At 39.8% G+C, this 15,674-nt stretch overlaps 1 protein-coding gene across 2 annotated transcripts in view; it reads right to left on the reverse strand.

The window, feature by feature from the left end:
* Positions 1 to 4,254: 4,254 nt before the first annotated feature.
* The window catches only part of PREX2 (phosphatidylinositol-3,4,5-trisphosphate dependent Rac exchange factor 2), a 280,651-nt gene continuing 269,231 nt past the window's right edge, over positions 4,255 to 15,674 (reverse strand). For both annotated transcript variants that reach the window (XM_054020338.1, XM_054020337.1), the window contains exons 39-40: positions 14,843 to 14,910; positions 4,255 to 11,081 (exon numbers count right to left, since the gene is read on the reverse strand). In XM_054020338.1, coding sequence (XP_053876313.1) covers positions 11,036 to 11,081; positions 14,843 to 14,910 — 114 coding nt within the window. In that variant the 3' untranslated portion in view covers positions 4,255 to 11,035. The remainder of the gene's footprint in view (positions 11,082 to 14,842; positions 14,911 to 15,674) is intronic.

The following is a 15,674-nucleotide window of genomic DNA, read 5'->3' on the forward strand; positions in this document are numbered from 1 at the left end:
AAAGGCCAAAACAAGCATGAAACAACATAAAACAAATTCTCCCCTTTCGTCTGGGAATTCTGCTAGACGTTAGTCTTCCCCAGGCCCCAGCCAACCTTATGATCCAGAATGAGAGCTCTTGCACCATCTCCCTCCCCACCAGAGCTCTTCTTTTTAAGCCCCTCTCTGAAAGTCTGCCTCATGCTCCAGCTGTCACGATTTGGGCTAATTGGGCCTTCAGTAGCCTATTAATCCCTTCCTGCTTGGTGTGCTCCATTACCTCTCATTAAAGGCATTATTATACTATAGTAATAGTTTCCCCTAACATGTGAGCTGTCATGGACACTCTGTGTAATTTAATTTTTTTCCAGGCACCACTGTATGATAACTGATTAGCTAAGAAACTTCACCAAAACATTTTTTATTACATTTATGGATGAGGTCACAAATCATTCATGATTCCATGTCCTTCATTTCTCATCTCTGCATTGCTACAGATTGTCACTATCAATAATGAGATGATCATGACTCAGGATGGTAAAGGAACAGGTCAAGCTTTAGGGCTTAGTCTGTATGGTCACTATTGCATCTCAGTAATTCAGCATTCAATTAAAATGAAACATTTTGCAGCCAAGACTTGCTGTAATTTGAAGTTGCTGCCCTATTGGACATTCATTTCCTGCACAGGATTCTGTAGAAGCTCATAAAATCTAAGTGTTGGGTGTGTTTTTTTCCCTGAGGCCATTTGAATGCAAGCTTTCCTAAATTGCTTTATACCAATTAGCAATTGTGTATAAAGGACAAGTCAACAAAAGTTTGAGCAACAGCTTAGACCTGAAAGACTGTTTGAGTGAAAGAGAAATTTTTCAACTAGATAGGATATTGTCCTTCAGTTTCTGTGCTCTGTTGAAAAGCTGCTATAGTCCTCCCCTAGATGTGGTTATATTCCAGTTGTGAGTGAAGAGCTTTCTCTCTATGATGTGGTGTTTTTTTTAAAGCATTTTATAGTTGATAAACATTAGACAGCTATGTTACACAGAGCTGTTGTGGTCATTATTCAGCCATACTCATTTACAGCCCCAGGACCACTGAATTCTTTGAATTCTTAAGGCAATTTCCAGGAGCAACTTTAAAAACTTCTGATATCAGTTCCTATTTCCAAAACTAGCCACCCAACACCAGAAAGGAATTTTTAAAATTGTGCAGCTTTTATTTTAAAACTAGGCCTAAATTTTGTCCATTCAAGCACTGGTCATGGATGCTTCATCTCGTCCAGTTTGGTATATGCTAAATTACAACTTACCTTGTCTTGACTAAAGTTTTAGAAGGTGGTAGATGGAGCTATCTAACATTGCACCTTTAAGCCCTAGCCTAGACCAGGCCTGAGAGGAGATTAGAGTGTGCCAAGAGGTGGGATTGACATGGATAGAGAAACAATGAGACCATCATATGGTTAAATGCAGTGGATGCACCTTTATTAACTAATGGTTATCCCAGCTGGGAAGCAAACTGTGTCTGCCCCTTTCCCCTATACTAGATGGGAGCCAGTGACCCAGCTTTGCACCATCCCCACCATCCAATGGTAGTGGTGGGTAGAACAAATGCTAGAGCCAGGCCTAGATGCAGCACATGACAGCTTACTCCTTCCCCACATCATGAGGAAAAGGGAGGGAAGGAGAAGAGCGATGCAGCAGTCCCCAGTCACTGCAGGTGCAGATGGGGAAAAGAGAGGGCATTCGCAACACTATTTGAGCTGCTCCTGAGCAATATGGCTTCTTCCCCATGAAAGGGTCTCTCTATTGCTCCTGACTGTGAGGTTCCACTCTGGCTAATGGGATGAGCATTTTCAAAAAGACATCAGTGTGGTGTCCTAGAAGCCATGTTCAGAACACAGTGGAGCTGATAACTTGCTCTTACAACAAACAAATGGGGGGGGGGGGGGAGGAACAGCTGCTCAGCAAAGTCTAATATTTCAGTTGCTTTTACTCCTCCAAAATTAAATTGTTGCAAACCTGCTGCTGCCTGTGGTCTAACCACTTGTTAGGCAGATTGGTAACTAGCTTCTAAGGCCACACTGATCTTCACTAACAGATCGTGTATGGCTCATTGGTATCATTTTAATTCAGACTGGAAAAAAGGGCACACATTTTTAACAGGGAGGTAGGTTCCCCATCACTGGCAATTTTCAACTCAAGATTGAACTAGAGCATATATTTTAGAAAAACATCTAAATAGAAATTAATTCAGGGCAGTACAATGGCCTGAATTATGCAGAAGGTCACACTAGATGATCACAGCGGTCCCTAGTGATCCAGTGGATATAGTGTACTTGGACATTCAGAAAGCCTTTGACAAGGTCCCTTACCACAGTCTCTTAAGTAAAGTACGCACTCATGGGATAAGAGGGAACGACCTCTCATAGATCAGTATCTGATTACAAGACAAGAAACAAATGGTAGGAATAAACAGTTAGTTTTCAGAATGGAGAGAGATAAATAGTGGTGTCTCCCAGGGATCTATACTGGGACCAGTGTGGTTCAACATATTCATAAATTATCTGGAAAAGGGGGTAAACAGTGAGGAGGCAAAATTTGCAGAGGATACAAAATTACTCAAAATAGTTAAGTCCAAAGCAAACTGCAAAGAGTTACAAAGGGATCTCACAAAACTGGGTGACTGGACAACGAAATGGCAGATTAAATTCAGTGTTGATAAATGCAAAGTAGTGCACACTGGAAAACATAATCCCAATTATACATACAAAATGATAGGGGTCTAAATTAGCTGCTACAATTCAAAAAAGAGATCTTGGCATCATTGTGGATAGTTCTCTGAAAACATCCACACAGTGTACAGCAGCAGTCAAAAAAGCAAACAGTGTTAGGCATCATTTGGAAAGGGATAGATAATAAGACAAAGTATCATAATGCCACTATATAAATACTTGGTAAACCCACACCTTGAATATTCTGTGCAGTTCTGGTCATCCCATCACAAAAAAGATAAATTAGAATTGGAAAAGGTGTTGAGAAGGGCAATAAAAAGGATGAAGGGTATGTAACAGCTTCCATATGATGAGAGATTAAAAAGATTGGGACTTTTCAGCTTGGAAAAGAGACAACTACGGTGGGGTGGATATGGAGGTCTATGAAATCATGGTGTGGAGAAAAAGTGTTATTTACTCCTTCACATAACACAAAAACCAGAGACCACGCAATGAAATTAATAGGCAACAAACAAAAGGAAGTACTTCTTCACACAATACACATGGGGACTCATTGCCAGGGGATGTTTTGAAGGCCAAAACTATAACTTGGTTAAAAAAAAATTAGATAAGTTCATGGAGGACAGGTCTATCAATGGCTATTAGCCAAGTTGGTCAGGAATGGAACCCCATGCTCTGGGTGTTCCCTACACTCGGATTGCCAGAAGCTGGGAGTGGATAGTGAGAACAGATCACTTGATAATTACCCGTTCTGTTCATTCCCTGTGAAGCATCTGGCATTATCCACTGTTGGAAGACAGGATGTTGGAAGACAGGATATTGGACTAGATCAACTTTTGGAGCTGAGCCGCAATCTTATCAGTCAATCAGGAGCTGATCTACGCACCTACACTTGCGTCTATTGGTTTAGGAGTGATTGAGACACAAGTGTTTCATCTTCTAAAGTCAGTTTGAAAATCTTATGTCTACACTACAGCTTATGTCGGCAAAACTTATATTGCTCCAGGGTGTGAATATTCTACTCCCTGAGTGACATAAGAGCATGTGTTCACAGTGCTATGTCAGAGGGAGAAGCTTCTGCTACTTGCAGAGGTGGGTTTTTTATGATAGTAGAGCATAGAGCATCTTCACCAGATGTGCTGCAGCTATATGGATACAACTGCGCTACTGCAGCTCTGTACGTATAGACATGGCCTTAGACACACAATCTTTGACCACACCAGCAGAAAATTAGGCACATCCATCCCATGGCACACAGTGGTCATGAGCAAGCCTACCTCCAACTCTTTCAATATTACAAATGTGCCTAAATGGGAATTAGGCACTGGAAAAGAAAATCAAATCATCACCAAAGTTCCTAAATTCTGCCCTTCATTCTTCGAAAAAAATAGTATATATTTAAAAATACAATTCTTGTTGTTTGACGTTTACTCTCTACCAGCAGAATTCTGATGGGTGGTGTACCAAACAGTTCAGTAAAACTGAAAGTGTCTTTACAAAAATAACATCATATATTTATTTAAATGCTCTGTATAAAGAAAGATTCACAATGGCCATATAATGTTTATTTTATTACCATCTGGTGCTTTGCAATACATTGTTAGTATTCCAGTCTTTAATAGGTAGACTAAAAAAATAAATGATTTCTAAAAAAGTACACAGTATTAGTTTAAACCATAATCAATATAGTAACTGACTCAAAGTCTGCTACATAGATGCTTTACAAACCAGAAAATATGTAATTAAAATCCACGTGTCAAGAGATTTAACATTAAATTACAAATGTTATTTTTAACAAAGTTAAAATTATCTAAGCACATGGCTGCTAGTTTGGGAGTTTTCAAAGAGAAACTGTTGATACACTGTATGAATATATATATATATATATATATATATATATATATATATATATATTAAAAGCAGTAATGCTCTAGGACTTTTACTGAGGAGTTACAAAAATATGTTCATCTGAAAAATATGCGCATCTACTGCAATGCAAAAATTAAAACATTTTTAAGTGTTGCACAAGCTTAATTGACTTCACACACTCTACGGTGTTACAAACGGAACAGTGCTGCTATAATCATTTTAAACTGACAAATATGTATTCATACAGTACATATATACATACACTAAATATGTTGTGGGTAAAACCATGACTTTCAATTATGGGTAATTGCAAATATGTACCAACCTGGGAATCCACTACCCTGTGCATTTGGACTGTGGGAGGAATAATTTTCAAGATGGTATTTCAATTCTAAGTAAAAAAGATTTCTAGCATGGAATTGTCTTTTCTGGAGGACAGTCCTAGAAATGACAACTTGGCATGGTCAGTCACTGGGCAATTTGCAGTTGCTCATAGGTATTAGTATCTGCGCATCTCTTATGTATACAGTACATGCATTTATACACACATAGCAGGCACACACAGAGACTATATGCAAAAAAGCCCACATCAGTTATAGGCAGCGAAAATATCCTTAACAAGTTATGTTCTTGAAGGAAAAATGGTTAATGAATATATACAGTATATAAAAATCAATGCAGTCAGTTTACAAAAAATATAATAAGTGAGTTCAATATCTTTTTATACATCAAAATCTAGATATCCTGAGATCGGTATGGATTTCCATCTAATTTACAAATGCTTGGTGTACTGATGGAGTACAATTAGAAAAGCACTATGTGCAATTTTCAACGAGCACATAGAGAGAAAACATTTAAGGCAATGTGTTAATTTTAAGAACTATCCTGCAGACAGCATATTAAAACAACAATAGTGAAAATAAGCAACTATGTTGGCAGACACAAACCTGCCTAGCTGCAAAATTAACAAGTAAAGTATATTTGCATAAATATACTACAACTTTAGATTTTAAAGCTTCTAATTTTGAAGCCAACCAATGATACTTTCCTATTTTGAACTATTGTTTAACCATTATGCAACAGGACAGGTACTCACATCTTCAGGTACTTGTCTTCTTATATATACAATATATCTAACAATGGATTAGTGATACAAAAACTGATGCCATTCACCTATCATTTTCTTTCAGTAAAAGCAGAACCATGAGGCATAATAAAAACTGATTGAATTATAGAAATCCTATACTGTACATGGGAGTCTAATCAATGAAGTTACTGATTGAAATATAATTATTATAGTGCCTAATGGAATTTAGTTTGTTGGTTTAGAGCCAAAACAATCAAAAGAGTAGCTCTGGCAGCTCTTGACTGCACTAAGAAGTTAAACTGAAGCACTTGTGCTGAAAACCCAAAGAGGTTTGTCTAAATATACTAAAAAGTTGTCTCAGAGGGTTTGAAATTGAAGGTTTTTTTGCTGACAGCAAAAACACCTTACATTTGTGTATATCTAATGCAAAAAAACTAAGTTTGACAACTAGAAACTGGAATTAATTCATTATCTTACATTTGTACATTTAAAATCTAAAAGGACAACATAGTAAGTGTTATGACATTTTTAATTTATTTGGATTCTTAATTTTGAGGAACAGACTGGATCAGTTCTCATTTCAAAGAACCAGGACTTTTAAACAGCCAATAACGTATAGGTGGCAGTTATAGAAACTGTCCCTGTCACTCCAGCTCTACCCTAGAATAAAAGCATAATCTTCCTCTAGACATGAATGTTGTAATGGATTAACTATTTCATGGCTATTAACCTTTCCTTCTAGATTTTTAAATATTCTATATATCCTTCATAGAATGAAAATTGTAATTACTACTAAGATGCAGTGGCAATTACATTTTTATATACACACACATATTTATTTAAATGTTCTTCAGATGTTTAGTTAATTTGTATGAAAAAATAAGTTACACACACCAGTTATCTTCCCCAAATTGCTGTAATATATTGCAGTACAAATAAGCTACATAACTGGTTGCAGAAGAAAAGAAGATTTAACATTTCCTGTAAGTTATCACTTCTTGTCACTTGCAAGCAGAAGAATTTATGAGAGGATAAACATAATGTGTGTGATGAGAAACTATTTTTTAATCCTGTGTGTGTACATACCATGGGGGTAAAGACATCCGGCACAGTCAGTTACAAAGATTTGTAAATGTATAATTTAAGAGTAAGGCTTCTTCAATGCCAATCTGAACTAATTGGGGCTTAAATGTGTTAGGATGTGTGATTTATTTGGAAAATGGGGTCAAGTGTGAGAATATGCAAACTGCAAGATGTCTGCAACTGAAATGGTTAAGATTGGGATTATCAAAAGGCGGCTAAGCAAGTCAGGCACCCAATTCCCATAGAAATTCATTTGGAGTTGAGGGCTAAACCCTTTAGGTGCCTTTGCAAACATTATCTAAAACCTACATTCATTCACAGCACAGGCCATTGGTTCTAAGAGGTGGAAGTGGCTTGCATACTGAACCTATGAGAGTTGCATAAACCCTCAAAAATGTGTTTCCTAGAGCAAATAGAGCTGGGCACTCACCTCTTTTTGTCTTCCCAACCCCAGAGGTATTTGGAGCATATAATGTAAAAATAGATGCACAAACACAGGGCCAAAATCTTCAATGCCTGCTCAGACAAAACTCTAATTGAAGAGTTTGGTTCAGTGACTTTGTCTAATACCAATCTGACCTCAATGTTTAATAAATATCTATTATCCTGTGCTTTCAAATGCAAACAAAAGCCAATCAAAACAACCATATTACACAGGTGGCATATTTACACTCCTGCACTGTCAATGTGACTCAGTTTATATTCAAAAATAGGGAGCAATAAAGTAGTGTCTCCTTATTTAGTCCCTGATAATATATGTTCATGTGGCAGATTCACTTCACTTGGGTATATCATGCAGCAATGTCCATTTCACTCACCTGATAGCACTCTTGCTTCTAAATAAACATGTTATGTAGTTCAGTCTCACATGAAGACTTGGGCTCATACTAAATGATGACATAGTCATACTAAACATGTGCTACACAATGGTACCATCCCTGGCATGAGAAAATAGTGCATTCCATGTATTTCTTATATTCAACCAAGCAGAAGCTGAAGAGCTCTTGCAACTTTCTGAATAGAGTAGGGATTATCCTAGCCTACACCCTCTCTCAGTAAAATATGCAAACTGTGAGATTCTCTGACTATAATAGGAATTATATGAAACCAAACCCCAACCCTTTATTTTCTACAAGTGTTGGGTCATCCCAGAAAAACAACCTAGGTTTTCCTATTTCATGTATATCTTACCATGAGAATAGAATTGTGTGTTTATCAAAACGCATCAAAAAGTCACACCTTCCAACAAGTATTAGAAGGGTGTAAACATACAGAATGGAAGGAAAATTGTGACTTTATGAAACATTCAGTGTAACTTGTTTTTGTCACAGTTTAAGGAAATTCAATAGATTTTACATTTAAGCTTGGATCACTACTTAATTGGTATGAATACACACACACACTGCAGCTATATGTGCACGCATATACACCTGTGTGTATATAAAAATATTTACTTTGTTACCAAAATTAAGTTCTTTATAGCAAAATCAAGAATACTGAAGAAGGTAGGCATATTAATTTCTCCTTTGGAGAAAAGTAATAAACCCATTGTATGTCCTACATAAAGAACACTCTTTGCAAAGTACAACTCTGTATTGACATATTTCTGTATGAGTTAGAGTTAATAAATGTGTTGAAAATTCATAAATAAGTAAATATAGATCTGCTAAATCTATGATGTAGAAGTTTTTGTGCCAAAGCATAACTATAACTAGCTGTAGTACAGAAAATACTTATACATTTAGATTATATATGCTACTCTCTAATATCTAACTATTACTAGTAGCAATATTTTAAAACATAATTTTTGCTTTAATGTGCATGAACGTGAAGGGTAATTTTGGTGCATTTATTTTCTCTAAAAACACTTTGGCCAGAAAACAATTAAACGTGTATATTTGTCATGGTCCCTCAACATTCTCAATACAGCTGCAAATTAAATCCATAACATTATAAAGTTACCAATCTCCAAAACCAACGACTTCTACAACTGTAAAATGTAACTGAAAAAATATTGTATATGCTGGTATAAAAATATTAAGCTTCAAAACTGTGCTTTATCTTAAATACTCTAAAATGCAAAATATTCCAGTTTAAAGCTAGAAGTTTGCCCTTAGCTCAATGTACACTGCTTAGCTATTATAGCAGGGGTCGGCAACCTTTCAGAAGTGGTGTGCTGAGTCTTCATTTATTCTCTCTAATTTAAAGTTTCGCGTGCCAGTAATACATTTTAACATTTTTTTAGAAGGTATATTAAGTGTATATTATATAACTAAACTATTGTTGTATGTAAAATAAACAAGGTTTTCAAAATGTTTAAGAAGCTTCATTTAAAATTAAATTAAAATGCTGATCTTACACCGCCAGCCTGCTGAGCCCGCTGGGTGGGGGCTTCAGGGCAGAGGGCTGGGTGTTGGGGGGGGACTCGAGGTCAGGGGAGAAGGCTGGGTGTGGAGGGATTCAGGGCAGAGGGCTGGGTGTGGGGGGGGACTCAAGGTCAGGGCAAAGGGCTGGGGTGTGTGGAGGTGTAGGGCACAAGGCTAGGTGGGGGGGGTGCAGGGCAGAGGCCTGGGTGAGGGGGGAACTCGAGGTCAGGGCAGAAGGCTGGGGTGTGGGGGGGGGTTCAGGGCAGAGGGCTGGGGTGTGTGTGAAGGTGCAGGGCAGAAGGCTGGGTGTTGGGGGGGGACTCGAGGTCAGGGCAGAGGGCTGGGGCTGTGGGGGGTGCAGGGCAGAGGGATGGGTGTGTGTTGGGGTGTGGGGGTTCAGGGCAGACGGCTGGGGCTGTGGGGGTGCAGGACAGACGGCTGGGTGTGTGTTGGGGGGGTTCCGGGCAGAGGGCTGGGGTGCTCGGCTCGTGGGGGTGCTCCCAGCCCCCTGCCCTGAGCGGCTCATGGCAGGGGACTGGGAGGGATATGACCTGTTCCACCCCCTTCCCCCAGGCCTGTCCCTACCTCTCTCTGCCTCCTCTACAGAGCAGCCAGCACTCTGTGCTCGGCTCTGCTCCTCTGGGAGGAGGAGGGGCCAGAATACACCATGTTGTGCGAAGAAGCGGGGGAGGAGGAAATCTTGGCTGCCGCAGGACCAAGCTTCTGCCTCCTGCCCCCACAGGGGAGAGCGGTGGGGAGGGGGTCCCGGCCCCCCGCCCCAATTAGCCCCCCCATCCACCGCTTTTCCCTGCTGGGGCAGGAGGCAGAAGCTTTGTCCTGCGGCAGCCAAACTTCCCTCTCCCCCTTCTTCCCACAGCGTGGTACATTCCAGCCCCTCCGCCTCCTCCTCTCAGTGGGCAGCTGCGTGCCACTCAGAATCGGTATGCGTGCCGTAGGTTGCCGACCCCTGTATTATAGCATGTATAATACTGTACAAAGATATACACTACTGTTTGAAGACCCCTGAAATACAGAAGCACAACAAGGTATATTTAAGACAGCTTTTACAGGTCAAAGTCTGAACTTCTAATTATTGGTGGAAATCGGACCCATAATGTCAATTTTCTCTAACTGACGTTTATTTTTCATTCTTATGGCAACTTCAAAAAGGGTAAAAGAGCACCATCAATTCACTATGCAATAATAGGCTTCTTTAAACCCAGTACAACAATCGACCCCTTAAGACATAGTTAAGTTTACTGTGTTGGAGCTAATTCTGTAAGTATTTATTCACATGAGTAGTCAGACTGAAGTCAATGGGACTACTTGTGAGATGAATTATTATTTTTAATAGGCATTTATAGCATATACCAGAAGTGTTAATTTCCTTATTGCTAAAAGTTAGGAAATTATGATAAAATATTGGTGGGAAAGAAGGGAATTAGCAGTGCACGGGAGATCAAATGTGTCAAGTGTCAAACTCTGGAGGATTTATTTCAGCCTTTTTTCCATTTTCAAGCTCATTCTGTGAACACAGGAACAGCTTTTATATGGTTCAGATGGAATGGCTTTGCCATTAGAAATTTGCTTTCATGCTGCTACCAATGCATAACGGGGTACTTTGCGTTGCTGAACTGGCCACAAGAGAGACAACCTAATTCCAGTGTAAAATATCCAGGTAAAAACCCATGAAGTTCCTGTTTTATGGAAGGGAGACCATAGTGCATGGAGTCCAGAAATATTTTCTCCAGAAGTCAGTTGTCCAATGCTGATAGAAAAATATTAAGGACAGACACTTCTTTATCCTGAGTGAAAGGCCTCTATTTATCAATTCTCCAGGCACGTTCTACTAGAATGCCATTTAATTTTGCTGTATAGTCCAATGTCTTAAAATATGTTACTTGATTACTTCTTGGGTAGTTCTCTTCATTCTTCCCCAGCAGGAGGTGGTGGCTGGCATAGCTTGTATAATCTGGCAAAATGAAAAAGAGCCATCATATTAGTCTGGGAGTACTGTTATTATTAAAATGGTCTGATAGAGGCAAAACAAACTAAATCTGAAGTTATATTTTGGTGATCCAGTTGCTACAAATGCAAGCTGCAAAGTCAGACCTTTCTCTCCATCACTCAAACAAGCAGAAGCTCCACTTAGGACAGCTCCACTTTTGTAACCTCAGCCCCACTTAGGACAGCTCTGCTCTCTAGTTTGCCTTGCCCTCTCAAGGACTGCAGTACATATGCACAGCAATTTGCAGCCCCAGTTCCTACTGGCTGGCCATCACATGTTTTATTAGCTGTTTATTTTTTTCTCTATTTGTATATCTCCTACAAAATGCTCCCATTTGGTCTTGGGTTCCAGCAGACTAAGACAGACATCAGATGCACCACAACTACATACGTCAGCCTTCGAATTTTGGAGAGAGAGACATTAACTGAAGTCAGATTAAGAAATTAAGGACTCAAGGTAACAGGTTTAATGCAAAAAAAGATCAATACAGTCTGAAATAGTTGTGCTGCCAGTGTTTGTCAGCTCCTCCATTTATGAAGACACTGACATTTCTATTAACTCCTTCATCACAGCTTGGCTTTTAACAAATGTTTGTAAAGTTACCATCACATTAATACCAAAAATAAAGGACAATTATTCTGACTTGAGGCTCACTGTAGCGAGGACTTTTCTGTTCAACGGGAAAGGGTGGGAAAATGTCCATCGCTTTGCAGCATCTCCCCTCACACTGCAGCACTGTGACACCGTACTAAGAATGGTCTAATCTGGAGTCTACATATTTCCTGAGAGAAAGTGCATCATTGCAGCAGGTAGAAAGAGATAATAAAATGAAGAGACTAAGGCATCTGGCAGGGCAGGGAGGAAGTGTGGCAGAATCCAAAATAAAGTGATCATTGCACATAAAGCAGTTAGATGTCAGGAGATTGTGACATTGACAAAGCCAGAGAGCAATAAATAAAAATATGTTTAATGTGTTTGAGTATTATGAAAGATGCTGATACTTACACTTTGTGTTTTGTGGTACCTGAATTTTTGCAGGGAAGTTTGCAAACTTCCAAACCAAACTTCAAATATCTTTAGAATCATAGAAGTTTAAAGTTGGAAGAGATCTCAGGAGGTCATCTAGTCCAACCCCCTGCTCAAAGCAGGATCAACCCCAGCTAAATCATCACAGCCAGGGCTTTGTCAAGCTGGGCCTTAAAAACCTCTTAGGATGGAGATTCCACCACTTCCCTAGGTAACCCATTCCAGTGCTTCACCACCCTCCTAATGAAATAGTTTTTCCTAATATCCAACCTAGACCTCCCCAACTGCAACTTGAGACCATTGCTCCTTGTTCTGTCATCTGCCACCACTGAGAACAGCCTAGCTCCATCCTTTTTGGAACCCCCCTTCAGGTAGTTGAAGGCTGCTATCAAATCCTCCCTCACTGTTTTCTGCAGACTAAATAAGACCAGTTCCCTCAACCTCTCCTCATAAGTCATGTGCCCCAGCCCCCTAATCATTTTCGCTGGACTGTCTCCAATTTGTCCACATCCTTTCTGTAGTGGGGGGCCCAAAACTGGATGCAATACTCAAGATGAGGCCTCAACAGTGCCGAAGAGAGGGGAATAATCACTTCCCTCGATCTGCTGGCAATGCTCCTACTAATGCAGCCCAATATGCCGTTAGCCTTCGTGGCAAGAAGGGCACACTGCTGACTCTTATCCAGCTTTTCATCAACTCTAATCCCCAGGTCCTTTTCTGCAGAACTGCTGCTTAGCCAGTCAGTCCCCAGCCTGTAGCGGTGCATGGGATTCTTCCGTCCTAAGTGCAGGACTTTGCACTTGTCCTTGTTGAACCTCATCAGATTTCTTTCAGCCCAATCCTCCAGTTTGTCTAGGTCACTCTGGACAGTATCCCTACCCTCCAGCATATCTACCTCTCCCCACAGCATCTGCAAACTTGCTGAGGGTGCAATCCATCCCATCATCCAGATCATTAATGAAGATGTTGAACAAAACTGGCCCCAGGACAGACCCCTTGGGGCACTCTGCTTGATATTGGCTGCCAACTAGACATCAAGCTGTTGCTCACTACCCGTTGAACCCGATGATCTAGCCAGCTTTCTATCCACCTTATAGTCCATTCATCCAATCCATACTTTTTTAACTTGCTGGCAAGAATACTGTGGGAGACCGTATCGAAAGCTTTGCTAAATTCAAGATATATCATGTCCACTGCTTTCTCTATATCCACAAAGCCGGTTATCTCATCATAGAAGGCAATCAGAGTGGTCAGGCATGACTTGCCCTTGGTGAATCCATGCTGACTGTTCCTGATCACCTTCCTCTCCTCCAGGTGCTTCAAAATGGATTCCTTGAGGACCTGCTGCATGATTCTTCCAGGGACTGAGGTGAGGCTGACCAGTCTGTAGTTCCCCGGATTCTCCTTCTTCCCTTTTTTAAAGATGGGCACTATTATTTGCTTTTTTCTCTAAGGAGTCATGGGTCAGACACTAGGTGGGTTCTGCCTTGCTGCCAGAAGCAGTAAGAGGGAACTGAGAGAGGGTTGCACCTGCTCTGCCCTTTCTGTCCTTGCAAAGGAGCACAATGTGGCACAAGGCACTAACATGGAACTAACCAACACCGCTATTCGAAAGACTCTGATCTCACATGTCTGAGGTACATGTGCACCCACAGTGGGATCCCTGCTGACACATATATTCGAAGCAGCAGCTCAGATACAATGCAGAGGAGATTAACTGTCAAGGAGTGATGCCTGGTTGCTCCATAATGAGTTCCTTACAAAAATCACTTAAGTGGTCTGTTCTCCTACTGGAGAAAAATTGGTGGAATCAGAGTTGCCAGAAAGAGGGGGGACGCAGATGGTTCCTAAGAAGGAAGGGCTGGGGAATCCAGAAGATACTGTGTTGACTGGTTGGGAATGCAGAGACTTCCCCATGGTTAGAAAGCTAAGGGGAAACAATGGCAACACATTCCACATTAAAAACACTCTCATGCTCCAGCTTATGTGATATGAATTTTAATGTTTCCATTTTGGGGAAAACAAAGATAAAACTTGCTAACACAAAATGCTATAAATTCAGGAGATATTTCACACTACTGGTTTTACTTCCAAAGCTCTTAACACTTGGGTAACAAACTGCCCACCTTTGTAACTTATCAAACTGTGGTCAATTTCATTTGACTTGTTTTGGAGTTAAGCTCAAAAAAAGGAAAACACACACACACACACACACACACACACACAGTTTTCTCTTTTGATTATTGATCAGAATCCTGAAGTCTCTCTGATATGAAGCTTTGTTGTTTTCCATTGTTTATGTTCTTAAATATTACATTGTTTCCTTACTGGAATTTTAACATCTCAGTGGGTCTATTATCTGTTATCTACATATATTCCTGTTTATGTATCTATAGTATATCACTGTGTCATTATTATTCAACAACCGAATATTAGATTTTAATCAAACTGAGAGACTGTAAACAATAAGATAAACTTCGGAGTATTGCATAAAATTTTAATTCTGCAACTAGTTTACTGTAATTGGAGTTATGTGGTTTTAAACCCAAGTAATTCTCTGGATATTAAGAAGCCAAACTTTGTCCAGAAGTACAGTGAAGTCAATTTGAGCTGCATGCTTGTGACTGGGAGAATGATTAGGCACAAACTAGACAAATCATGGACTTGGACACAAACAACTGATTCTACTATTTAGTTACCTTGGGACAGATTGTGGCGTTCGGTCCCTCACGCCTAAATTCTTGGCAGTGTTCTGCACTCTTGCTCCCTGCAAGAAAGAAAAAAGATTTTGCTTCACACCGAGCTAATGCAAGTTTTAGTGTACCTACTGGGTGTATAATAGGCCAAAGATTAGATTTATCAATAAATAAACTTCACAATTGATGTCTACATAAATAATTCTTTTCTTTTGAAGGCAACCAAAAAAACCCACTTTCTAATAAACGCTACTAAATATGATTTTATAAAGGTGCAGGAAAAGAGACAAAAAACAGATACAAACAAAGATCTTCACAAAAAAAGTTTAACATTTAAGTTGTGAAGAAGCTAACAACTACACTACTCTCACACTGCTGATTCAGTTTTCCTGGCATTCCTCGCTCTTCTGGAGTGCTCACTCTTCCACAATTCCTATCACAATCAGTGTGAGTTCTGAGTAAGTATTACAGGTTCCTTCCCTCACCCAAGAATCCTCCTTATGAGCAATTGTCTGTTTAAGCACAGAAAAGGATGGCCTTTTCAGAGGAAGAAAAATAACATTTTTATTTACATCACCCACTACACAAATTAATCCTAATATTTAGCTAGCATAGTAAATCAAAAGTGTTGATTTCAAAGGATTTTGGCTTTATACATCCATCTAATATACTGTTTATTAGGAGAACAAATTAGACCTTACTTAACCCCCCCCCCCCCAACAGGTTCATTTTTTCTCCTGGGGGCTGGGAATCAGGATTACTAATAGCTTGCTATGTGATCCTTCATCCTCCATTTTACTACATCTAAATCACTTGTGACTTTATTTTTTATTCA

The sequence above is a fragment of the Malaclemys terrapin genome, chromosome 2, assembly GCF_027887155.1.
Source record: "Malaclemys terrapin pileata isolate rMalTer1 chromosome 2, rMalTer1.hap1, whole genome shotgun sequence".
Taxonomy (NCBI): Eukaryota; Metazoa; Chordata; order Testudines; family Emydidae; genus Malaclemys; species Malaclemys terrapin.